The sequence below is a fragment of the Oncorhynchus mykiss genome, chromosome 1, assembly GCF_057628025.1.
Source record: "Oncorhynchus mykiss isolate SJ-2025 chromosome 1, ASM5762802v1, whole genome shotgun sequence".
NCBI lineage: Eukaryota > Metazoa > Chordata > Actinopteri > Salmoniformes > Salmonidae > Oncorhynchus > Oncorhynchus mykiss.
The window spans coordinates 561,334-588,588 of NC_143022.1; the positions used below are offsets into that span (position 1 = coordinate 561,334).

The 27,255-nt window shown below is 46.1% G+C and overlaps 1 protein-coding gene across 1 annotated transcript; it reads right to left on the minus strand.

Annotated features, from left to right (window-relative positions):
• Positions 1-2,783: 2,783 nt before the first annotated feature.
• lnp1 (leukemia NUP98 fusion partner 1) lies at positions 2,784-26,016 on the minus strand. The gene is made up of 4 exons (XM_090215913.1): positions 24,443-26,016; positions 9,023-9,280; positions 8,551-8,634; positions 2,784-3,243 (listed from the first exon to the last, which is right to left on the minus strand). The coding sequence occupies exons 1-4, from the start codon at positions 24,629-24,631 to the stop codon at positions 3,064-3,066; spliced, it is 711 nt and encodes a 236-aa protein (XP_090072039.1). The 5' UTR covers positions 24,632-26,016; the 3' UTR covers positions 2,784-3,063.
• Positions 26,017-27,255: the final 1,239 nt, after the last annotated feature.

The following is a 27,255-nucleotide window of genomic DNA, read 5'->3' on the forward strand; positions in this document are numbered from 1 at the left end:
ACTTTACATCCCTTGTAGACTATTTATTAATTTCCAACCATTCATAACACGTTACTGAAAACACAAATAAAAAATTGCATTCACAACTCAAGTGTTCCTGGCTCGTACGGCTAAATTGAAATGGGAACTATTAACCAACAAAACAATGGGTCTTTATGAGAGCCGCATCATAAACATCTATGGCATGCAATATAGTGAATAGGCTGTAAAACACAAGGTTGGAGTTTACTGGGAAATAACAAAGTATTCAACAAACAATCTCTAAACATATATTAAACTACAGTAAATATACTATTATTATAATATGGTATAAACAACCTATATACAACCTGTGAGAATGTCAAAAGTAAAATGACACAATGGCAAACTCGTAGTAATATTCTATAGTAAAGCACATTGAATTACACTACAACAGGACTGATACAACAGGACTGATACAACAGGACTGATACAACAGGACTGATACAACTGGACTGTTACAACAGGACTGATACAACAGGACTGATACAACAGAGATGATACAACAGGACTGATACAACAGGACTGATACAACAGGACTGATACAACAGGACTGATACAACATAACTGATACAACAAGACTGATACAACAGAGATGATACAACAGGACTGATACAACATAACTGATACAATAGTACTGATACAACAGGACTGATACAACAGAGATGATACAACAGAACTGATACAACAGGACTGATACAACAGGACTGATACAACAGGACTGATACAACAGAGATGATACAACAGGACTGGTACAACAGGACTGATACAACAGAACTGATACAACAGGACTGAGACAACAGGACTGATACAACAGGACTGATACAACATAACTGATACAACAAGACTGATACAACAGAGATGATACAACAGGACTGATACCACAGAACTGATACAACAGTACTGATAGTCCTGTTGTATCAGTCCTGTTGTATCGGTCCTGTTGTATCAGTCCTGTTGTATCATCTCTGTTGTATCATCTCTCTTGTATCAGTCCTGTTGTATCAGTCCTGTTGTATCAGTCCTGTTGTATCAGTTCTGTTGTATCATCTCTGTTGTATCAGTACTGTTGTATCAGTCCTGTTGTATCAGTCCTGTTGTATCAGTTCTGTTGTATCATCTCTGTTGTATCAGTCCTGTTGTATCAGTCCTGTTGTATCATCTCTGTTGTATCAGTCCTGTTGTATCAGTTCTGTTGTATCATCTCTGTTGTATCAGTACTGTTGTATCAGTCCTGTTGTATCAGTCCTGTTGTATCAGTTCTGTTGTATCATCTCTGTTGTATCAGTCCTGTTGTATCATCTCTGTTGTATCAGTGCTGTTGTATCAGTCCTGTTGTATCATCTCTGTTGTATCAGTGCTGTTGTATCAGTCCTGTTGTATCAGTCCTGTTGTATCAGTTCTGTTGTATCATCTCTGTTGTATCAGTCCTGTTGTATCATCTCTGTTGTATCAGTGCTGTTGTATCAGTCCTGTTGTATCATCTCTGTTGTATCAGTGCTGTTGTATCAGTCCTGTTGTATCAGTCCTGTTGTATCAGTCCTGTTGTATCAGTTCTGTTGTATCATCTCTGTTGTATCAGTCCTGTTGTATCATCTCTGTTGTATCAGTGCTGTTGTATCAGTCCTGTTGTATCATCTCTGTTGTATCAGTGCTGTTGTATCAGTCCTGTTATATCATCTCTGTTGTATCATCTGTGTTGTATCAGTTCTGTTGTATCAGTCCTGTTGTATCATCTCTGTTGTATCAGTCCTGTTGTATCATCTCTGTTGTATCAGTGCTGTTGTATCAGTCCTGTTGTATCATCTCTGTTGTATCAGTGCTGTTGTATCAGTTCTGTTGTATCAGTCCTGTTGTATCAGTCCTGTTGTATCATCTCTGTTGTATCATCTCTGTTGTATCAGTTCTGTATCTTCTTTTTAAACATTAGGGATCCATTGTAAGTCTAGTGAAGAGAGTTATGTTGAAAGGGACACATCAACCATTTTGAAAAGATGAAGTCTAAGACTGGGATCAGACCAGGCCTAGGTTATATAGACAGAGGGGATCTGAGTACACTCCTAATCTGAGACACTGTGTGAATACGGGCCCATACCTTTTGGAAAGTGAGTTCCTCTGGTTCACTGTCTGTTAGGTTGGAAAGGTCAAATAGTAGCCTGCCATTTGGTCCAAGGAGAGTTGAATGTGTGTTTGGCTTACATGCTGACCACATCACTGCGTGCATCGTTTGCGCAAACATTGCAAAATAAATGTACACATGCATGTTATTCAATCATTGCACCCACATGGCATGCAAGCATCTGCATAGCCAGGCGCTAAAATAGAACCTAGTTCTATTTGTGGCGCTTGATGCGTTGCAAGTTCCGCCTCTCCCATCTCTTCATTGGTTTTTAGGAGCATATACCCACGTGGGTGATTGAAAGATTAACTGAGGTCCACACTCCAGTCCAGTTGGTGGTGGTAATGCACCTTAAAGTTGTTTGCCAACCGCCACATAAAGTCCAAAGAAGAAGAAGAAGCCCGAAGGAAGAGAGATTACTAGACACTAACTAGGTTTACCCTTTTATCTGTGGATTAATTGTCAGAGTAGAGGATCTTGTGCATTTCAGGTAAAATAACAACCCAATGTTTATATCCCAAGATTTAAAGCTAGCTAGCTAAATGTCCATCAATGTGTCATGTGTTTCGACCTGTCCCCAAATTAATGTAGTTAATATAGTTAGAGTTAATTTTGATATTTCAACCTGTGTGTCCTGATCACATCTGGTGTGGGTGGACAAAATCAACATGCCCGCGATGACGCACGCGGACGCACGTGCGCGAGCAGTGTGATCAGCATGTTAGACGTTGCTGTGTTAGTTATTTCAGTGTTGTCTCGGCATTAGTGTTTCCAAAATGAAGGTAACTTTATCAAAATACCCAGGTTTTCCAGAAATCCTGGTTAGAGGATCCCCGGAATTCGGAGAACAACAGAAGGAAATCCGTAAACCTCCAACCACGATTTCTGGAAAACCTGGGAATTGTGAGAACTTTTTTTGTCCCTTCTCAGCGTTGTCTCCTGAGGGAGAGCTGGCGTCGGGGGATACAGTAGTCCTCCTGCACCTTGCTGAACGGCTCCTCGCCTGAGCTCCGCCTCTCCTCTCCTCCAGTCACAGACTTCCTCCTATCACACACTCCGGCTGTGCTCCCGCTCCGGGGACGCCCCGCATCCAGTCTGCTGGCCACCTTCCAAACAGCCAATCAAAAAACAGCATTAGTTTAATGCTTTATGATGATAACAAGGCAGCTGGGAGACTGGGGTCAGGTATCATGCTTCTGGTGTTGGGGTCAGGTGTCATGCTTCTGGTGTTGGGGTCAGGTATCATGCTTCTGGTGTTGGGGTCAGGTATCATGCTTCTGGTGTTGGGGTCAGGTATCATGCTTCTGGTGTTGGGGTCAGGTGTCATGCTTCTGGTGTTGGGGTCAGGTATCATGCTTCTGGTGTTGGGGTCAGGTATCATGCTTCTGGTGTTGGGGTCAGGTATCATGCTTCTGGTGTTGGGGTCAGGTATCATGCTTCTGGTGTGGGGTCAGGTATCATGCTTCTGGTGTGGGGTCAGGTATCATGCTTCTGGTGTTGGGGTCAGGTATCATGCTTCTGGTGTGGGGTCAGGTATCATGCTTCTGGTGTGTGGTCAGGTATCATGCTTCTGGTATTGGGGTCAGGTATTATGCTTCTGGTGTTGGGGTCAGGTATCATGCTTCTGGTGTTGGGGTCAGGTATCATGCTTCTGGTGTTGGGGTCAGGTATCATGCTTCTGGTGTTGGGATCAGGTATCATGCTTCTGGTGTTGGGGTCAGGTATCATGCTTCTGGTGTTGGGGTCAGGTATCATGCTTCTGGTGTTGGGGTCAGGTATCATGCTTCTGGTGTTGGGGTCAGGTATCATGCTTCTGGTGTTGGGGTCAGGTATCATGCTTCTGGTGTTGGGGTCAGGTATCATGCTTCTGGTGTTGGGGTCAGGTATCATGCTTCTGGTGTTGGGGTCAGGTATCATGCTTCTGGTGTGGGGTCAGGTATCATGCTTCTGGTGTGGGGTCAGGTATCATGCTTCTGGTGTTGGGGTCAGGTATCATGCTTCTGGTGTGGGGTCAGGTATCATGCTTCTGGTGTGTGGTCAGGTATCATGCTTCTGGTATTGGGGTCAGGTATCATGCTTCTGGTGTTGGGGTCAGGTATCATGCTTCTGGTGTTGGGGTCAGGTATCATGCTTCTGGTGTTGGGGTCAGGTATCATGCTTCTGGTGTTGGGATCAGGTATCATGCTTCTGGTGTTGGGGTCAGGTATCATGCTTCTGGTGTTGGGGTCAGGTATCATGCTTCTGGTGTTGGGGTCAGGTATCATGCTTCTGGTGTTGGGGTCAGGTATCATGCTTCTGGTGTTGGGGTCAGGTATCATGCTTCTGGTGTTGGGGTCAGTTATCATGCTTTCGGACCCGTATTGATCATGTTTCAAATCAGGAGAACAAGTCAGTGAGTGATTAGTGGGGATTAGCATCACCAGTGTGGTATAGGGGATTAGCATCATCAGTGTGGTGGTGGGGATTAGCATCATCAGTGTGGTGGTGGGGATTAGCATCATCAGTGTGGTATAGGGGATTAGCATCATCAGTGTGGTGGTGGGGATTAGCATCATCAGTGTGGTAGTGGGGATTAGCATCATCAGCGTGGTGGTGGGGATTAGCATCATCAGTGTGGTAGTGGGGATTAGCATCACCACTGTGGTAGTGGGGATTAGCATCACCACTGTGGTAGTAGGGATTAGCATCATCAGTGTGGTACTGGGGATTAGCATCATCAGCGTGGTGGGGATTAGCATCATCAGAGTGGTGGGGATTAGCATCATCAGTGTGGTAGTGGGGATTTGCACCATCAGTGTGGTAGTGGGGATTAACATCATCATCGTGGTGGTGGGGATTACCCACCATCAGTGTGGTGGTAGGGATTAGCATCACCAGAGTGGTGGGAATTAGCATCATCAGAGTGGTGGGGATTAGCATCATCAGAGTGGTGGGGATTAGCATCATCAGAGTGGTGGGGATTAGCATCATCAGAGTGGTAGTGGGGATTAGCATCATCAGAGTGGTGGGGATTAGCATCATCAGAGAGGTGGGGATTAGCATCATCAGAGTGGTGGGGATTAGCATCACCAGAGTGGTGGGGATTAGCATCACCAGAGTGGTGGGGATTAGCATCATCAGAGTGGTGGGGATTAGCATCATCAGAGTGGTGGGGATTAGCATCACCAGAGTGGTGGGGATTAGCATCACCAGAGTGGTGGGGATTAGCATCACCAGAGTGGTGGGGATTAGCATCATCAGAGTGGTGGGGATTAGCATCATCAGAGTGGTAGTGGGGATTAGCATCACCAGAGTGGTGGGGATTAGCATCATCAGAGTGGTAGTGGGGATTAGCATCACCAGAGTGGTGGGAATTAGCATCATCAGAGTGGTAGTGGGGATTAGCATCACCAGAGTGGTGGGGATTAGCATCATCAGAGTGGTGGGGATTAGCATCATCAGAGTGGTGGGGATTAGCATCACCAGAGTGGTGGGGATTAGCATCATCAGAGTGGTGGGGATTAGCATCATCAGAGTGGTGGGGATTAGCATCATCAGAGTGGTAGTGGGGATTAGCATCATCAGAGTGGTGGGGATTAGCATCACCAGAGTGGTGGGGATTAGCATCATCAGAGTGGTGGGGATTAGCATCATCAGAGTGGTAGTGGGGATTAGCATCATCAGTGTGGTGGGGATTAGCATCATCAGAGTGGTAGTGGGGATTAGCATCATCAGTGTGGTGGTGGGGATTAGCATCACCAGAGTGGTGGGGATTAGCATCATCAGAGTGGTAGTGGGAATTAGCGTCATCAGTGTGTTGATGGTGATTAGCACCATCAGTGTGGTGTTTTTTTTTTTTTTTACTTCTTAAATGTTTGTTTTTTTAAATTCACTGAGGAGGATGGATCTCCACCTCCTTCTCTGAGGAGCCTCCAGTGTTGTATAGTACAGAGGGTATATAGGGGACATGCAGGTTGCTGGGGCACACTGTAAACAGGTTAACTAACAAATAACTCCAGTACAGAGGGTATATAGGGGACATGGAGGTTAGTGTTAGGGTCAGGGTTATACAGTGCCTTGCGAAAGTATTCGGCCCCCTTGAACTTTGCAACCTTTTGCCACATTTCAGGCTTCAAACATAAAGATATAAAACTGTATTTTTTTGTGAAGAATCAACAACAAGTGGGACACAATCATGAAGTGGAACGACATTTATTGGATATTTCAAACTTTTTTAACAAATCAAAAACTGAAAAATTGGGCGTGCAAAATTATTCAGCCCCCTTAAGTTAATACTTTGTAGCGCCACCTTTTGCTGTGATTACAGCTGTAAGTTGCTTGGGGTATGTCTCTATCAGTTTTGCACATCGAGAGACTGAAATTTTTTCCCATTCCTCCTGGGGATTAGCATCATCAGTGTGGTGGGGATTAGCATCATCAGAGTGGTAGTGGGGATTAGCATCATCAGTGTGGTGGTGGGGATTAGCATCACCAGAGTGGTGGGGATTAGCATCATCAGAGTGGTAGTGGGAATTAGCGTCATCAGTGTGTTGATGGTGATTAGCACCATCAGTGTGGTGTTTTTTTTTTTTTTTACTTCTTAAATGTTTGTTTTTTTAAATTCACTGAGGAGGATGGATCTCCACCTCCTTCTCTGAGGAGCCTCCAGTGTTGTATAGTACAGAGGGTATATAGGGGACATGCAGGTTGCTGGGGCACACTGTAAACAGGTTAACTAACAAATAACTCCAGTACAGAGGGTATATAGGGGACATGGAGGTTAGTGTTAGGGTCAGGGTTATACAGTGCCTTGCGAAAGTATTCGGCCCCCTTGAACTTTGCAACCTTTTGCCACATTTCAGGCTTCAAACATAAAGATATAAAACTGTATTTTTTTGTGAAGAATCAACAACAAGTGGGACACAATCATGAAGTGGAACGACATTTATTGGATATTTCAAACTTTTTTAACAAATCAAAAACTGAAAAATTGGGCGTGCAAAATTATTCAGCCCCCTTAAGTTAATACTTTGTAGCGCCACCTTTTGCTGTGATTACAGCTGTAAGTTGCTTGGGGTATGTCTCTATCAGTTTTGCACATCGAGAGACTGAAATTTTTTCCCATTCCTCCTTGCAAAACAGCTCGAGCTCAGTGAGGTTGGATGGAGAGCATTTGTGAACAGCAGTTTTCAGTTCTTTCCACAGATTCTCGATTGGATTCAGGTCTGGCTATTCTAACACCTGGATATGTTTATTTTTGAACCATTCCATTGTAGATTTTGCTTTATGTTTTGGATCATTGTCTTGTTGGAAGACAAATCTCCGTCCCAGTCTCAGGTCTTTTGCAGACTCCATCAGGTTTTCTTCCAGAATGGTCCTGTATTTGGCTCCATCCATCTTCCCATCAATTTTAACCATCTTCCATGTCCCTGCTGAAGAAAAGTAGGCCCAAACCATGATGCTGCCACCACCATGTTTGACAGTGGGGATGGTGTGTTCAGCTGTGTTGCTTTTACGCCAAACATAACGTTTTGCATTGTTGCCAAAAAGTTCAATTTTGGTTTCATCTGACCAGAGCACCTTCTTCCACATGTTTGGTGTGTCTCCCAGGTGGCTTGTGGCAAACTTTAAACAACACTTTTTATGGATATCTTTAAGAGATGGCTTTCTTCTTGCCACTCTTCCATAAAGGCCAGATTTGTGCAATATATGACTGATTGTTGTTTTATGGACAGAGTCTCCCACCTCAGCTGTAGATCTCTGCAGTTCATCCAGAGTGATCATGGGCCTCTTGGCTGCATCTCTGATCAGTCTTCTCCTTGTATGAGCTGAAAGTTTAGAGGGACGGCCAGGTCTTGGTAGATTTGCAGTGGTCTGATACTCCTTCCATTTCAATATTATCGCTTGCACAGTGCTCCTTGGGATGTTTAAAGCTTGGGAAATCTTTTTGTATCCAAATCCGGCTTTAAACTTCTTCACAACAGTATCTCGGACCTGCCTGGTGTGTTCCTTGTTCTTCATGATGCTCTCTGCGCTTTTAACGGACCTCTGAGACTATCACAGTGCAGGTGCATTTATACGGAGACTTGATTACACACAGGTGGATTGTATTTATCATCATTAGTCATTTAGGTCAACATTGGATCATTCAGAGATCCTCACTGAACTTCTGGAGAGAGTTTGCTGCACTGAAAGTAAAGGGGCTGAATAATTTTGCACGCCCAATTTTTCAGTTTTTGATTTGTTAAAAAAGTTTGAAATATCCAATAAATGTCGTTCCACTTCATGATTGTGTCCCACTTGTTGTTGATTCTTCACAAAAAAATACAGTTTTATATCTTTATGTTTGAAGCCTGAAATGTGGCAAAAGGTCGCAAAGTTCAAGGGGGCCGAATACTTTCGCAAGGCACTGTAGGAGTGTGTTGTGACCTCACCTCTTTGTGGAAGCGGTGTGAGCATTGCAACTCCTGGACTCCTCCTCCTCCATTTCCTATGTCTTCATGGCTGTCCGCTTCCCTCTGGAATGGATTACAGTTACATTAGTAATGCAATTTTCCTTATTGAAAACGTTCAATACTGCATCTTATTGCAAATTAGTATGAAAGTATCACTGGGCTTGATATGAGTTATCAAACAATCTCACGTGTTTTTTATTGATCATCACTGATAAAACAACAGCAGCAGCATCATTGATGAAACAGTGCCCAGTCAATGATGGAACAGTGCCCAGTCATTGATGGACAGTGCCCAGTCAATGATGGAACTGTGCCCAGTCAATGATGGAACTGTGCCCAGTCAATGATGGAACAGTGCCCAGTCATTGATGGAACAGGCCATTTGCTACCCGTCCATCTATATTAATCCATATACATTATAGTTATATCCCTCTACTGTCTCTGTACCTACCGTGGACATGACCTTCTTGTTGTGGAGCCTCAGTCTCCTTTTGAAGGACTCGGCCAGCTCTGGGATGGTGGTGATGCGCTTCTCTTGGAGGGCCGATTTGACCCTGTTGTTTCCGTCGGAGGACGCACGGCGAGCTCGGGGGTGGTTCCTTACCTCTGACCCCTTTTCCTCCAGGGGTTTCATGTGGACGGGCGTAGGCGCCATAGTGTCGGCGGCTGCTGCATGGAGACAACTCAGCTGCATGACGTTTAGTTGGGACTGAGGAGAGCAGAGAAGGGTCATGGTTGGCTGCTTATGTCAGAGAGTTGGTTCAATGTCACTTTGCTTCCTGGGTCAGTCATTGTGCACAGGGATACGGTTAGGGTTAGTCCTTGTACACAGTTTGTTTATACCCATGGTGAATATAAAACACGTGTCAATATTAATATTGACTCTTCATTCTCTAATACTGTTGTTAATCTAGTCCACTGTCTAAAAAAAGATCTTCCAATAAAACGACCTCCCATTGCATTTCACAATGGATTCATGTTCAGTAATATTGATTTCCCGTCAACCAGTTGATTACCTCAGGGTGTTGACAACATGTGTGAGTAAAGTACAGTTAGGAATATATATACTGTTCCCTGAAGGAGGGAACGTGGTATCACATACCTATTCAACTGGTTATAATATAATATTTAATATTTCCTCAATTCAGTACCACCCTTCAGGCTAAACCACCTGAGGGCGTGGTGGTGGCAAAATAAGTTATACCTCATTCCCTCCTTCGGGAAACAGTAGTTATATTCATAACTGTACGTTCCCTTTCACTCGGTCACACAGTATAACATACCTTGGGGACATACAATTACACTCCTAGGAGGCCCACAGCACCCAAGCACACACAGGTTCCACCGGCTCCAAACTGTCAGATACCCATATAGATATCCAGAACCTGCTGCAACTTGGCTATGCGCACTGACTGCCCAAGTCCTTAGACCCCACGGTTCCAAGAATAATACTTGCCTTGCTAGCCTAAAATGTCAGAACTCGTACAAGGAACTGTAAGTCCAAAACAACAAAACACCAAGGTGACTTGATGAAGCGCACACGTACACTGCATCGCATCGACCAGAGTTATGAACCACAGCAACCCGAGGCTCAAACTCACAGGGAAACTGTGGTAACCAGGGCAAAACGCTTCCAAATCAAACTTTATTTGTCACATGCGCCGAATACAAGTGTAGACCTTACAGTGAAATGCTGACTGACAAGCCCTTAACCAACAGTGTAGACCTCACAGTGAAATGCTGACTGACAAGCCCTTAACCAACAGTGTAGACCTCACAGTGAAATGCTGACTGACAAGCCCTTAACCAACAGTGTAGACCTCACAGTGAAATGCTGACTGACAAGCCCTTAACCAACAGTGTAGACCTCACAGTGAAATGCTGACTGACAAGCCCTTAACCAACAGTGTAGACCTCACAGTGAAATGCTGACTGACAAGCCCTTAACCAACAGTGTAGACCTCACAGTGAAATGCTGACTGACAAGCCCTTAACCAACAGTGTAGACCTCACAGTGAAATGCTGACTGACAAGCCCTTAACCAACAGTGTAGACCTCACAGTGAAATGCTGACTGACAAGCCCTTAACCAACAGTGTAGACCTCACAGTGAAATGCTGACTGACAAGCCCTTAACCAACAGTGTAGACCTCACAGTGAAATGCTGACTGACAAGCCCTTAACCAACAGTGTAGACCTCACAGTGAAATGCTGACTGACAAGCCCTTAACCAACAGTGTAGACCTCACAGTGAAATGCTGACTGACAAGCCCTTAACCAACAGTGTAGACCTTACAGTGAAATGCTGACTGACAAGCCCTTAACCAACAGTGCAGTTCAAAAAGAGTTATATATTTACCAAATAAACTAAAATAAAAAATTATAAAAGTAACATAGCAATAACGAGGCTACATACAGGGGGCACCGGTACCAAGTCAGTGTGCGAGGGTACAGGTTAGAGGTCATTTGTACAGGTAGGGGTGAAGTGACTATGCATAGATAATATACAGAGAGTAGCTGCAGTGTACAAAACAAATGGAGGGGGGGGTCAATGTAATAGTCCGGTAGCCATTTGATTAATTGTTCAGCAGTCCTATGGCTTGAAGGTAGAATCTATTAAGGAGCCTTTTGGTCCTAGACTTGGTGCTCCGGTATCGCTTGCCATGCAAAACAGTCTATGATTTGGGTGACGGAGTCCCTAACAATTTTATGGGCTTTCCTCTGTGACGAACCTCCCACTCTGTCTGCCGTATTCTTTCTCTTTGCTCTTGTTTTCCTTAATAGGATGTCAGTGGGCGGAGCCGGGAGGGTCGTCAGCGACATGGGACACACCTGGGCCCGGGTCTGTCCCAGGATAAAGGCACCACTTCCCCATTCATTGAGGAGACTCTCCATGCAGACACAGATTTTGGTTATGGCCGTTTGTTTACTTGTGCACGCAAACACTCACTTACACTACTGATTACTGACTACACACATCATTGTTAATTGTAATTAGTTTACTTAAGTTAATAAATATATTTTGTTATTCCTTATCTCCACGTTGTCTCCCTTTTTGTTACGAACTCTGAGCCGGTTCGTGACACCGCCTATTATATAGGTCCTGGATGGAAGGAAGTTTGGAGATGTACTGGGCCGTTCGCACTACCCTCTGTAGCGCCTTACTGTCAGATGCCGAGCAGTTGCCATACCAGGCGGTGATGCAACAGGTCAGAGTGCTCTCGATGGAACAGCTGTAGAACTTTTTGAGGATCTGAGGACCCATGCAAAATCTTTTCAGTCTCCCGAGGGGGAAACAGTGTTGTCGTGCCCTCTTCACGGCTGTCTTGGTGTGCTTTGACCATGATAGTTTGTTGGTGATGTGGACACCAAGGAACTTGAAGCTCTCAACCCGCTTCACTACAGCCCCGTCGATGTTAATGGGGGCCTGTTTGGCCCGCCTTTTCAGGTGGTCCACAATCTGCTCCTTGGTCTTGATCACATTAAAGGGAGAGGTTGTTGGCCTGGCACCACACTGCCAGTGCTCTGACCTCCTTCCTATAGGCCGTATCATTGTTGTCGGTGATCAGGCCTACCACTTTTGGGTCATCAGCAAACTTAATGAAGATGTTGGAGTCGTGTTTGGCCACGCAGTCATGGGTGAACACGGAGTACAGGAGGGGACTACTAAGGACACCACCCTGAGGGGTCCCTGTGTTAAAGATCAGCGTGGCAGCCATGTTGTTGCCTACCCTAACCACCTGGGGGCGGCCCGTCAGGAAGTCCAGGATCCAGTTGCAGAGGGAGGTGTTTAGTCCCAGAGTCCTTAGCTTAGTGATGAGCTTCGTGGGCGCTATGGTGTTGAACACTGAGCTGTAGTCAATGAACAGCGTTCTCACATACTGTATGTGTTCCTTTTGTCCAGGTGTGAAAGGGAAGTGTGGAGTGCGCTTGAGATTGCGTCATCTGTGGATCTGTTGGGGCGGTATGTGAAATGGAGTGGGTCTAGGGTATTTGGGAGGATGCTGTTGTGAGCCATGACCAGCCTTTCAAAGCACTTCATGGCTACCGACGTAAGTGCTATGGGGCGGTAATAATTTAGGCAGGTTACCTTTGTTTCCTTGGGCACAGGGGCTATGGTGGTCTGCTTGAAACATGTAAGTACTATAGACTAGGTAAAAATGTCAGTGAAAACACTTGCCAGTTGGTCCGCGCATGCTTTGAGTACACGTCCTGGTAATCCGTCTGGCCCCGTGGCTTTGTGAATGTTGACCTGGTCAAAGGTCTTGCTCACATTGGCTACCAAGAGCGTTATCACACAGTCATCCAGAAAAGCTGGTGCTCTGATGTATGCTTCAGTTTTGCCTGCCTTGAAGCGATTATAAAAGGTACTTAGCTCGTCTAGTAGGTCCGTAATAGTTGTCAAGCCCTGCCACCTCCGACGAGCATCAGAGCCGGTGTAGTAGGATTCAATTTTAATCCTTTATTTATGCTTTGCTTGTTTGATGGTTTGTCTGAGGGTATAGCGGGATTTTTAAAGTCCCTGGCCACTAGGAGCGCCACTTCCGGATGAGCATTTTCTTGTTTGCGTTTGGCCTTATAGAGTTGGTTGAGTGCGGTGTCAGTGCCAGCATCAGTCTGTGGTGGTAAATAGATGGTTACGAATAATATAGATGAGAACTCTTTTGGTAGATAGTGTAGTCTGCAGCTTATCATAAGGTACTCTACCTTAGGCGAGCAATACCTCGAGACTTCTTTAATAAATCCTCCAGTGACTCCCCATCCCGCATGCAGGAGCGTAATCATCGCCTGACACTAATTAGCATAACGCAACGGACATAAATATCCCTAGAAAATATTCCTATTCATGAAAATCACAAATGAAATATATTGAGACACAGCTTAGCCTTTTGTTAATCACCCTGTCATCTCAGATTTTCAAAATATGCTTTACAGCCAAAGCTAGACAAGCATTTGTGTAAGTTTATCGATAGCCTAGCATAGCATTATGCCTCGCTTGCAGCAGGCAACCTTGTCACAAAAATCAGAAAAGCAATCAAATTAAATAGTTTACCTTTGATGAACTTCGGATGTTTTCACTCACGAGACTCCCAGGTAAATAGCCAAAGTTAATTTTTTCCCAAAATATTATTTTTGTAGGCGAAATAGCGTTTGTTCTTCACGTTTGGCTGAGAAATCGCCTGGAAATTGCAGTCACGAAAACTGCGAAAAATATTCCAAATTAGCTCCATGATATCGACAGAAACATGGCAAACGTTGTTTATAATCAATCCTCAAGGTGTTTTTCAAATATCTATTCGATAATATATCCGTCGGGACAATTCGTTTTTCAGTAGGATCGATTGGAGTAATGGCTACCTCTGTATTTTACGCGAGAGTCACCCTGAGAGCCATCAGGTGACCACTTACGCAATGTAGCCGCATACGGCTATTCTTCAACATAAATGCGTAAAACTACGTCACAATGCTGTAGACACCTTGGGGAATACGTAGAAAGCGTAAGCTAGTTGATAGCACATTCACAGCCCAATAGGGACTCATTGGAACGCAGCGCTTTCAAAACCTGGGGCACTTCCGGATTGGATTTTTCTCAGGCTTTCGCCTGCAACATCAGTTCTGTTATACTCACAGACAATATCTTTACAGTTTTGGAAACGTTAGAGTGTTTTCTATCCTAAGCTGTCAATTATATGCATATTCTAGCATCTTGTCCTGAAAAAATATCCTGTTTAAAACGGGAAAGTTTTTTTTCCAAAAATGAAAATACTGCCCCTAGAGTCGCAACATTAATATTAGACGACGTGCACCAGCTGTTATTGACAAATAGACACACCACCACACCTCGCCTTACCAGACATAGCTTCTCTGTTCTGCCGGTGCATTGGAAAATCCAGCCAGCTCTATATTATCCGTGTTGTCGTTCAGCCACGACTTTGTGAAACATAAGATATTCGTTTTTAATGTCCCGTTGTTAGGACAATCTTAATCGTAGGTCATCAATTTTATTTTCCAATGTTTGCAGGTTAACCAATAGAACGGATGACAATGGGAGTTTACTCACTCGCCTACGAGTTCTCAGAAGGCAGCCCGACCTCCTTCCCCTTTTTCTCCGTCTTTTCTTCACGCAAATGACATGGATTTGGGCCTGTTCCCGGGAAAGCAGCATATCCTTCTCGTCGGACTCCTTAAAGGAAAAAGCTTCTTCCAGATCGAGGTGAGTAATCGTTGTTCTGATGTCCAGAAGTTATTTTTGGTCATAAGAGATGGTAGCATCAACATTATGTACAAAATAAGTTACAAACAATGCAAAAAAAATAAAAATTGCAGAGTTGGTTAGGAGCATGTAAAAACGTCAGCCAACCTCTTCAGCGCCATCATAGACCATCGCGGTCCACTAACAAGGACTGCGCCCCCCTCTCCTTCTCTGTGATCGAGTTCAGTCATACTTTCCAGGTCTATGTCCAAACAAATCAAATCAAATCCAAGTTTATTTGTCACGTGAGCCGAATACAACAGGAGTAAACCTTACAGTGAAATGCTTACTTACAGAAAGGTATGTGTGTGTGTGTAGGTAAGTAGAGAAATAAAACAACAGTAAAAAGACATTTGAAAAAAGAGTAGCAAGGCTATATACAGACACCTGTTAGTCAGGCTTATTGAGGTAGTATGTACATGTAGATATCGTTAAAGTGACTATGCATATATGATGAAAAGAGAGTAGCAGCAGCGTAAAATAGGGGTTGGGGGGGAGGAACACAATGCAAATAGTCCGGGTAGCCATTTGGTTACCTGTTCAGGAGTCTTATGGCTTGGGGGTAAAAACTGTTGAGAAGCCTTTTTGTCCAAGACTTGGCACTCCGGTACCGCTTGCCATGCGGTAGTTGAGAGAACAGTCTATGACTGGGGTGGCTAGAGGGCCCCCTTTTCTCCCCAATTTTGTGGTATCCAATTGTTAGTAATTACTATCTTGTCTCATCGCTGCAACTTCCGTACGGGCTTGGGAGAGACGAAGGGTGGCTGGGGTCTTTGACAATTTTTAGGGCCTTCCTCTGACACCGCCTGGGTAGAGGTCCTGGATGGCAGGCAGCTTTGCCCCAGTGCTTTCAAAAATGAATCTCTCCAGAAATACAGTGGGGCAAAAAAGTATTTAGTCAGCCACCAATTGTGCAAGTTCTCCCACTTAAAAAGATGAGAGAGGCCTTTCATTTTCATCATAGGTACACTTCAACTATGAAAGACAAAATTAGAAAATAACATCCAGAAAATCACATTGTAGGATTTTTAATCTTAAAAATTACAGGCCTCTCATCTTTTTAAGTTGGAGAACTTGCACAATTGGTGGCTGACTAAATACTTTTTTGCCCCACTGTAAGTCTCTCACTGTTGCAGCCTGTTATAGACCCCCCTCAGCTCCCAGCTGTGCCCTGGACACTATGTGAATTGATTGCCCCTCATCTATCTTCAGAGTTTGTTCTGTTAGGTGACCTAAACTGGAATATGCTTAACACCCCGGCAGTCCTACAATCCTAAAATCTAAGCTAGATGCCCCCAATCTCACACAAATCACCAAGGAACCCTCCAGGTACAACCCTAAATCTGTAAACGTGGGCACCCTTATAGATATTATCCTGACCAACTTGCCCTCCAAATACACCTCTGCAGTTTTCAATCAGCATCTCAGCGATCACTGCCTCATTGCCTGCATCCGCTATGGGACCGCGGTCAAACGACCACCCCTCATCACTTTCAAACACTCCCTGAAACACTTCTGTGTGCAGGCCTTTCGAATCGACCTGGCCCTGGTATCCTGGAAGGATATCGACCTCATCCCGTCAGTCGAGGATGCCTGGTCTTCATTTAAAAGTAATTTCCTCACCAACTTAAATAAGCATTCCCCTTTCAAAAAATGTAGACCTAAGAACACATAGAGCCCGTCGTTCATCCCAGACCTGACTGCCCTTGACCAGCACAAAAACATCCTTGGCGGACTGCAATAGCATCGAATAGTCCCCGCGAAATGCAACTGTTCAGGGAAGTCAGGAACCAACACACACAGTCAGTCAGGAAAGCAAAGGCTAGATTTTTCAAACAGAAATTTTCATCCTGTAGCTCTAACTCCAAAAAGTTTAGGGACACTGTTATTGGCAGAAATCCAAGATGGCGTAGCAGTCAGACGTATTTGTCCTTCGTCTTGTCGTGTCCCACGTATATATATACATTTTTATACTGTATATTTTTCTTTGCATATCTTTTTATATTTTTCTAAACCCTTACTTCAAAATACTCTCCTGCAACCCGCCTCATCCAATGTGGTGTGGACCTGCTTTTTCTCTAACGTATTTTTCTTTGCCTCTTACTGGAATCTCTCCAACATAAACTAGCCAGCTAACTAGCCAGCTAACGATCATCAGCTAACCTCTAGCTCGGAAAGCTCTCGCCAGTTTGTACAACACGTTTCAACCAGAGCATACGGACCTATTTTTCTCTCCATATCCCCGGATTCCTATCGCAAGCTCTGAACCTTATCACCTTCCGAACTTCGCAGCTAACATCCCCTGAATGCTAGCTGTCTAGAGCACAACGGACTGTTGGCTTACGAGGCCCATCGAATACATACCGAAGCCACTAGCTAGCAGTCAGCTATCCTTTGCTAGCGGTCATCAGCTACCTTTATCCCGGACAACTCTCGCTAGTCTGTACAGCGTGACTCAAACCAGAGCTAGTCGGACTTATTCTTACCATAAGCTCTGAACCTATATTTTTTTTTTTTTATGACATTTTTTATTATGATTATTTTTATTTATTTTTTCCACCTGGAATTATAGCGACCCTAACGACCCTTGAATGCACAGCCGCTAATCTGCGGCCTGCTAGCAGAGAGAGAGGCCCTTCGGAAATATTTCTTCGGCCACTATACATATTTTGCCAATTGGCCTGGTTTACCACACGGAGCCCTGCTGATCCGTCCCCTGATGTAACTGCACGAGGGGGCCACAACAGACTTCCCTCCGTCGCGTCATCCCTCTAAAGACTTTCTGTTAGCCTGCTAGCCCCATGCCGCTAGCTGCCTGAAGCCACACAAATCAAATCATATGTTATTTGTCACATACACATGGTTAGCAGATGTTAATGCGAGTGTAGCGAAATGCTTGTGCTTCTAGTTCCGACAATGCAGGAATAACAAGTAATCTAACTAACAATTCCAAAACTACTCTCTTGTACACAGTGTAAGGGGATAAAGAATATGTACATAAGGATATATGAATGAGTGATGGTACAGAGCAGCATAGGCAAGATACAGTAGATGGTATCGAGTACAGTACATACATATGAGATGAGTATGTAAACAAAGTGGCATAGTTAAAGTGGCTAGTGATACATGTATTACATAAGAATACAGTCGATGATATAGAGTACAGTATATACGTATGCATATGAGATGAATAATGTAGGGTAAGTAACATTATATAAGGTAGCATTGTTTAAAGTGGCTAGTGATATATTTACATCATTTCCCATCAATTCCCATTATTAAAGTGGCTGGAGTTGAGTCAGTGTCAGTGTGTTGGCAGCAGCCACTCAATGTTAGTGGTGGCTGTTTAACAGTCTGATGGCCTTGAGATAGAAGCTGTTTTTCAGTCTCTTGGTCCCAGCTTTGATGCACCTGTACTGACCTCGCCTTCTGGATGATAGCGGGGTGAACAGGCAGTGGCTCGGGTGGTTGATGTCCTTGATGATCTTTATGGCCTTCCTGTGACATCGGGTGGTGTAGGTGTCCTGGAGGGCAGGTAGTTTGCCCCCGGTGATGCTTTGTGCAGACCTCACTCTCTGGAGAGCCTTACGGTTGAGGGCGGAGCAGTTGCCGTACCAGGCGGTGATACAGCCCGACAGGATGCTCTCGATTGTGCATCTGTAGAAGTTTGTGAGTGCTTTTGGTGACAAGCCAAATTTCTTCAGCCTCCTATCCTACTCCTCCTCTGTCCCTCTGGTGATGTAGAGGTTAATCCAGGCCCTGCAGTGTCTACCTCCACTCCCATCCCCCCTCTCATTTGTTGACTTCTGCAACCGTAAAAGCCTTGGTTTCATGCATGTTAACATTAGAAGCCTCCTCCCTAAGTTTGTTTTATTCACTGCCCTAGCACACTCCACCAATCCGGATGCCCTAGCTGTGTCTGAAACCTGGCTTAGGAAGACCACCAAAAACCTTGACATTTCCATTCCTAGCTATGACATTTTCCGACAAGATAGAACTGCCAAAGGGGGCGGTGTTGCAATTTACTGCAAAGATAACCTGCAGAGTTCTGTCTTACTATCCAGGTCTGTACCCAAACAATTTGAGCTTCTACTAAATTAACTTTTCCAGAAACAAGTTTCTCACCGTTGCCGCTTGCTATAGACCACTCTCTGCCCCCAGCTGTGCCCTCAACACCATATGTGATTTGATCGCCCCCCATCTATCTTCTGAGCTTGTGCTGCTAGGTGACCTAAACTGGGACATGCTTAACACCCCGGCCATCCTACAATCTAAGCTTGATGCCCTCAATCTCACACAATTTATCAATGAACCTACCAGATATAACCCCAAATCCGTAAACACTGGCACCCTCATAGATATCCGTAATGGGTCTGCGAGCAAACGAACCAGCCTGTTATAGACCCCCCTCAGCTCCCAGCTGTGCCCTGGACACCTGGACTGATTCCTACTGGACTGTACTAATTCCTACTGAACCGGACTCTACTGGACTGGACTGTACTCTACTGGACTGGACTGATTCCTACTGGACCAACTGGCCCTCCAAATACACCTCCGCTGTCTTCAACCAGGATCTCAGCGATCACTGCCTCATTGCCTGTATCCGCTACGGAGCCGCAGTCAAACGACCACCCCTCATCACTGTTGAACGCTCCCTAAAACACTTCTGCGAGCAGGCCTTTCTAATCGACCTGGCCGGGGTATCCTGGAACGACATTGACCTCATCCCGACAGTAGAGGATGCCTGGTTATTAGACAATATAGACAATCTGGACCCTCTCTTTCTAAAACTATCCGCCGCCATTGTTGCAACCCCTATTACCAGTCTGTTCAACCTCTCTTTCGTATCATCCAAGATCCCTTAAGATTGGAAAGCTGCCACGGTCATCCCCCTCTTCAAAGGGGGTGACACTCTAGACCCAAACTGTTATAGACCTATATCCATCCTGCCCTGCCTTTCTAAAGTCCTCGAAAGCCAAGTTAATAAACAGATCACCGACCATTTTGAATCCCACCGTACCTTCTCCGCTGTGCAATCCGGTTTCCGAGCTGGTCACGGGTGCACCTCAGCCAAGCTCAAGGTACTAAATGATATCATAACCGCCATCAATAAAAGACAGTACTGTGCAGTTGTCTTCATAGACCTGGCCAAGTCTTTTGACTCTGTCAATCACCGTATTCTTATCGGCAGACTCCATAGCCTTGGTTTCTCTAATGACTGCCTCGCCTGGTTCACCAACTACTTTGCAGACAGAGTTCAGTGTGTCAAATCGGAGGGCCTGTTGTCTGGACCTCTGGCAGTCTCTAAGGGGGTAACACAGAGTTCAATTCTTGGGCCGACTCTTTTTTCTGTATATATCAATGATGTCGCTCTTGCTACGGGTGATTCCCTGATCCACTTCTACGCAGACAACACCATTCTGTATACATCTGGCCCATCTTTGGACACTGTGTTAACTAACCTCCAAACGAGCTTCAATGCCATACAACACTCCTTCCGTGGCCTCCAACTGCTATTAATAGCTAGTAAAACCAAATGCATGCTCTTCAACTGTTCGCTGCCAGCCCAACTAGCATCACTACCCTGGACGGTTCTGACCTAGAATATGTGGACAACTACAAATACCTAGGTGTCTGGCTCGACAGTAAATTCTCCTTCCAGACTCATATTAAACATCGCCAATCCAAAATCAAATCTAGAATCGGCTTCCTATTTTGCAACAAAGTGTCACGCCCTGACCTTAGAGATCCTGTTTATGTCTCTTTTTAGGTTTGGTCAGGGTGTGAGTTGGGGTGGGTATTCTATATTCTATTATTTGTATTTCTATGTCTTCGCCGGGTAGGGTTCTCAATCAGGGACAGCTCTCTATCGTTATCTCTGAGAAACATACTTAGGTAGCCCTTTTTTCCACCTGTCTTTGTGGGAAGTTTACTTTGTTTAGGGCACATAGTCTTTAGCTTCACGGTTTGTTTTGTAGTGTTTATTGTTTTGTCGGCGTATTCACTTAAATAAAGGAATATGTACGCTCACAACGCTGCACCTTGGTCCTTTTCTTACAACGGCCGTGACACAAAGCCTCCTTCACTCACGCCACCAAACTTACCCTAGTAAAACTGACTATCCTACCGATCCTTGACTTCGGCAATGTCATCTACAAAATAGCTTCCAATATTCTACTCAGCTCAGCTCAGCTTCCAATATTCTACTCAGCAAACTGGATGCAGTCTATCACAGTGCCATCCGTTTTGTTACCAAAGCCCCCGCCACCCACCACTGCGACCTGTATGCTCTAGTCGGCTGGCACCCGCTACATGTTCGTTGCCAGACCCACTGGCTCCAGGTCATCTATAAATCTATGCTATCTCAGCTCCCTTGTCACGATAACGACACCCACCTGTAGCACGCGCTCCAGCAGGTATATCTCACTGGTCATCCCCAAAGCCAACACCTCGCCTTTCCTTCCAGTTCTCTGCTGCCAATGACTGGAACAAATTGCAAAAATCGCTGAAGCTGGAGACTTATATTTCCCTCACTAACTTTAAACATCAGCTATCTAAGCAGCTAACCGAAACGCTGCAGCTGTACATAGTCCATCTGTAAATAGCCCATCCAATCTACCTACCTCATCCCCATATTGTTTTTATTTACTTTTCTGCTCTTTTTCACACCAGTATTACTACTTGCACATCACCATCTGCTCATCTATCCCTCCAGTGTTAATCTGCTAAATTCTAATGACTTTGCTACTATGGCCTATTTATTGCCTTACCTCTTCACGCCATTTGCACACACTCTTTTTTCTCTATTGTGTTATTGACTGTATGTTTGTTTATTCCATGTGTAACTCTGTGTTGTTGTTTGTGTCGCACTACTTTGCGTTTATCTTGGCCAGATCGCAGTTGTAAATGGAAACTTGATCTCAACTGGCCTACCTGGTTAAATAAAGGTGAAATATATATATATTTTTTTAAATAAGTGCAAACCAGATAGGATGGCGTATCACTGCAGAATGCTGTGGTAGCCATGCTGGTTGTGTGCCTTGAATGTCTCTTCTTATTATTGGTGTCCTTTGGTAGTGGTTTCTTTGCAGCAATTCGACCATGAAGACCTGATTCACACAGTCTCCTCTGAACAGTTGATGTTGAGATGTGTCTGTTACTTGAACTCTGTGAAGCATTTATTTGAGCTGCAATTTCTGAGGCTGGTAACTCGAATGAAATGATCCTCTCCAGCAGAGGTAACTCTGGGTCTTCCTTTCTTGTGGCCGTAGTTATGAGAGCCAGTTTCATCATAGCGCTTAATGGTTTTTGCGACTGCACTTGAAGAAACTTTCAAAGTTCTTGAAATTTCCCAAATTGACTGACCTTCATGTCTTAAAGTCACAATGGACTATCGTTTCTCTTTGCTTATTTGAGCTGTTCTTGCCATAATATGGACTTGGTCTTTTACCAAATAGGGCTGTCTTCTGTATACCACCCCTGCCTTGTCACAACACAACTGATTGGCTCAAACAAATTAAGAAGGAAAGAAATTCCACAAATTAACTTTTAACAAGGCACACCTGTTAATTGAAATGCATACCTGGTGACTACCTGATGAAGCTGGTTGAGAGAATGCAAAGAGTGTGCAAAGCTGTCATCAAGGGAAAGGGTGGCTACTTTGAAGAATCTCAAATATTAACTATATTTTGATTTGTTTAACAATTTTTTGGTTACTAACTGATTTCATGTGTTATTTGATAGTTTTGATGTCTTCACTATTATTCTACAATGTAGAAAAGAGTTTGAACGGGCAGCCATCAACATCATAGAGCTTTGCACATCTAATGTACGGTCTCCTATTCTTTGTCAGAATAAACTACAAATCAACTGGGACCATTGGCTGACTTTTTTTAATAAACAACACGAGAGAGTAACGATCACATCCGTTACATATGTGTGCCGTGCATGGGTGATATCAAGCGTGCATGTTTGCGTGTGTGTATGTGTTTTTGTGATGCAGAGTTGAAGTAGGGCACTAATTGATAAACGGTCATAACCTCTAATCAAACACTCTATAACAGCATTCTAATGTCAGTCATTCTGCTTGTCACGTGATCTACTTTCCCCTTCAGTTTACACACTGCATAGATTTTAGGACACATACACACTATCCAGTAACCATTTTCTGGAGCACAAACTGACACATATTCATAATGTGGTAGATACACTACTTCCATTAAGCCTGGGGTTATGGTGTAAAGATAAAGATTTACTGTACATCTTCCATTTTTCAGTCATCGTCCATAGCAGGGGCTTTTATCCATTAGATGAAACCTACAGTACAATCAACCCAATAATCACTTCATCCTCAGAACATTATAGTTGCACCAATCCTGTACCATTTAGAAATGGAGCCCGGAAAAACGTCAGGTAAACACTGTCTCCTTTCAATCCCTTCAAACAGTGTCTCACTCCTAGTCAACCTCATCAGTCCACATAGTTCCAACCTACAGTCAGCTAGTCACTCCCAGCCCTCCACACAGTTCCCACCTACAGTCAGCTCGTTACCCCCAGCCCTCCACACAGTTCCCACCTACTGTCAGCTAGTCACCCCCAGCCCTCCACACAGTTCCCACCTACAGTCAGCTAGTCACCCCCAACCCTCCACACAGTTCCCACCTACAGTCAGCTAGTCACCCCCAGCCCTCCACACAGTTCCCACCTACAGTCAGCTCGTTACCCCCAGCCCTCCACACAGTTCCCACCTACTGTCAGCTAGTCACCCCCAGCCCTCCACACAGTTCCCACCTACAGTCAGCTAGTCACCCCCAACCCTCCACACAGTTCCCACCTACAGTCAGCTAGTCACCCCCAGCCCTCCACACAGTTCCCACCTACAGTCAGCTCGTTACCCCCAGCCCTCCACACAGTTCCCACCTATAGTCAGCTAGTCACCCCCAACCCTCCACATAGTTCCCACCTACAACCAGCTAGTCACCCCCAGCCCTCCACACAGTTCCCACCTACAGTCAGCTAGTCACCCCAGCCCTCCACACAGTTCCCACCTACACTGTAGGTGTAGTTCCCACCTACAGTCAGCTAGTCACCCCCAACCCTCCACACAGTTCCCACCTACAGTCAGCTAGTCACCCCCAACCCTCCACACAGTTCCCACCTACAGCCAGCTAGTCACCCCCAGCCCTCCACACAGTTCCCACCTACAGTCAGCTCGTTACCCCCAACCCTCCACACAGTTCCCACCTACAGCCAGCTAGTCACCCCCAGCCCTCCACACAGTTCCCACCTACAGTCGTCAGCTTGTCACCCCCAGCCCTCCACACAGTTCCCACCTACAGTCGTCAGCTAGTCACCCCCAGCCCTGCACACAGTTCCCACCTACAGTCAGCTTGTCACCCCCAGCCATCCACACAGTTCCCACCTACAGTCAGCTAGTCACCCACAGCAGTCCACACAGTTCCCACCTATAGTCAGCTAGTCACCCCCAACCCTCCACACAGTTCCCACCTACAGTCAGCTAGTCACCCCCAACCCTCCACACAGTTCCCACCTACAGTCAGCTATTCACCCCCAGCCCTCCCTCCACAGGCAGCCAAATAGTGCCGACCCAGGTCCTTACCATACAGGGGAGCGAGGCTCGGCGGTCAGTCTGCGGCCGTGCTGGTCTCCTGAAGCTGCGTTTTCTCTCTGAAGTTCTATTTCCTCCCTCTCTAGCTCCATGGCCCCAGTAGCTGCTCATCCAGTTGGTGAAGTTCCCATCATCATCCTCGTCTTCGTTGGAGAAGGCCGGGAGCAGCCTCAGAGCCATGGTGGCAGGCAGCGGGCAGGTGGTGAGCAAAATAAGAAAAGAGAGAGAGGTTATCCTTCTTTTAGTTGCTCCTGGTCTGGCCGGATGGTTCTGGGCTCTGGGCTCTGTGCTGTGTCAGGCTCCTGGTCTGGTCGGACGGTGCTGGGCTCTGGGCCGTGACAGGTTCCTGGTCTGGCCGGATGGTTCTGAGTTCTGGGCTCTGGGCTCTGGGCCGTGTCAGGCTCCTGGTCTGGTTGGACGGTGCTGGGCTCTGGGCTCTGGGCTGTGTCAGGCTCCTGGTCTGGTTGGACGGTGCTGGGCTCTGGGCTCTGGGCTGTGTCAGGCTCCTGGTCTGGTCGGACGGTGCTGGGCTCTGGACTGTGTCAAGCTCCTGGTCTGGTCGGATGGTGCTGGGCTCTGGGCCGTGTCAGGCTCCTGGTCTGGTTGGACGGTTCTGGGCTCTGGGCTGTCTCAGGCTCCTGGTCTGGTCAGACGGTGCTGGGCTCTGGGCTGTGTCAGGCTCCTGGTCTGGTCGGACGGTGGTGTGCTCTGGGCCGTGTCAGGCTCCTGGTCTGGTTGGATGGTGCTGGGCTCTGGGCTCTGGGCTCTGGGCTCTGGGCTGTGTCAGGCTCCTGGTCTGGTCAGACGGTGCTGGGCTCTGGGCTCTGGGCTGTGTCAGGCTCCTGGTCTGGTCGGACGTTGGTGTGCTCTGGGCCGTGTCAGGCTCCTGGTCTGGTTGGACGGTGCTGGGCTCTGGGCTCTGGGCTGTGTCAGGCTCCTGGTCTGGTCGGACGGTGCTGGGCTCTTGGCCGTGTCAAGCTCTTGGTCTGGTCGGATGGTGCTGGGCTCTGGGCTGTGTCAGGCTCCTGGTCTGGTTGGACGGTGCAGGGCTCTGGGCTCTGGGCTGTGTCAGGCTCCTGGTCTGGTCGGACGGTGCTGGGCTCTGGGCTGTGTCAGGCTCCTGGTCTGGTCGGACGGTGGTGTGCTCTGGGCCGTGTCAGGCTCCTGGTCTGGTTGGACGGTGTTGGCCTCTGGGCTGTGTCAGGCTCCTGGTTGAGGCTGCTCTCTGCTGTGTGCTTTGTGCTCCCAAGCTGAAAGTCTACTGATCTGGGCTGTCTCTTAGTTCAGACTGTACTGCGCCGTGCGATGTGCTCCCAAACTGAAAGTCTACTGATCTGGGCTGTCTCTCAGTTCAGACTGTACTGCGCCGTGCGATGTGCTCCCAAACTGCCCGTCTATCGACTACCACACTGATGAGACCTCAGACCTCCCAACACATTGTCCCAGAAACCAGAGGTAAAGTTACTCAACTTCCATCCCAACAGTCCTCTAACCCTCGTCAGTGTAGTTCGGTATTCTCAGCTAAGACAAAAATTAACCACACAGCTTTCACCCCGTGTCTTTAAACCAGTGAATCCTCTGTAAGCTTTTTAGCATCGCTGTGAGAGAGTGAGAGGGAGGAGGGAGAGTTTGAATCTTTCCATTACAGACCCAGGCCCTGAGGGGTGGACTGCCCAGAAACTCCAATTTTCCCATACTTTCCACTGGCTGGGCTCATCAAACCAAACCTGTCAATAGTTATGGAGCACAGGCTACTCTGTCTCCCCTGTGCTGTTGTTGTGCTGGTGGCCTGGGGCGGGTAGAATACAGGTCAGGGTGGGAGCGGCAGTCGAAGGGCAGTAGGGGGACTTTTGCTAGGGTAATGACTCAATATTTCTTAATTACAAAACTTAAGGTTGCTTGCATTTATTTTTATTTAATTGAACCTTTATTTAACTTGGAAATTCAGTTAAGAACAAATTGATATTTACAATGACGGCCTACCCCGGACTACGCTGGGCCAATTGTGCGCCATGGGACTCCCAATCATGGCCAGATGTGATACAGCCTGGATTTGAACCAGGGAATGTAGTGATGCCTCTTCCACTGAAATGCAGTGCCTTAGAATGCTGCGCCACTCGGGAGCCCTAACCCCAGTTCTCTGGTAATATGAGTGAGATATATCACATGTGCGAACAGCTAGGACCGCCTACTCTCATAAGAACCAATCAAAAGCATCTGTTGGAGACAGATAAGTATAGTAGCAAATGAGGTGAGGACCTCACTTCCATAAATGGATCCACTCTCCTCCATTCTGGTTATTCTCACACTCTCGTGAGTAGGGGAATGCGGTGATACATCTCACTCATAATATCAGAGAACCGGGGTTACGCAAGTAACCTGAAGTTCTCTTTCCAATACTTACTTCAATGTATCACGTGTGGGGATATGGCTGACTCCTGTATCGCAGGAAACATGCTCTCTGAAGCCAGGGCAGGCCAGGCCAGGACAGGGCATCCTGGCAGGCCAGGGCAGGGCAGAACAGGGTCAACATCAGCCTCAGAGGTATGCACCATCAAGGCGTAGAGACACCAGGCCCAGTTTGATGAGACATGTCCCAAAAACAGTACCCAAGAGGTAAAGTCTGTAGGAGAGGGCCCGTCCAGACCCAGTTTAATGAGACATGTCCCAATGAGCGAAGAACGTGACGCCCTTGCCCCAGCTCTCCTACAGTCCAAGTAGATGCAAACCACAGATACTGGATGCCCTTCTAGGGAAGGCAAAAATATAGACATGATGATTTACAGCTAATTACGGTTAGTCCT

Excerpts from the sequence above, each read along its gene's own strand:
- lnp1 (XM_090215913.1), bottom strand. The coding sequence starts at position 24,631 with ATGGCTCTGAGGCTGCTCCCGGCCTTCTCCAACGAAGACGAGGATGAT. Across the intron at positions 8,635-9,022 it reads ACAAGAAGGTCATGTCCACG|AGGGAAGCGGACAGCCATGA; the intron begins GTAGGTACAGAG and ends AATCCATTCCAG. Across the intron at positions 3,244-8,550 it reads CACACCGCTTCCACAAAGAG|GTGGCCAGCAGACTGGATGC; the intron begins GTGAGGTCACAA and ends GCTGTTTGGAAG.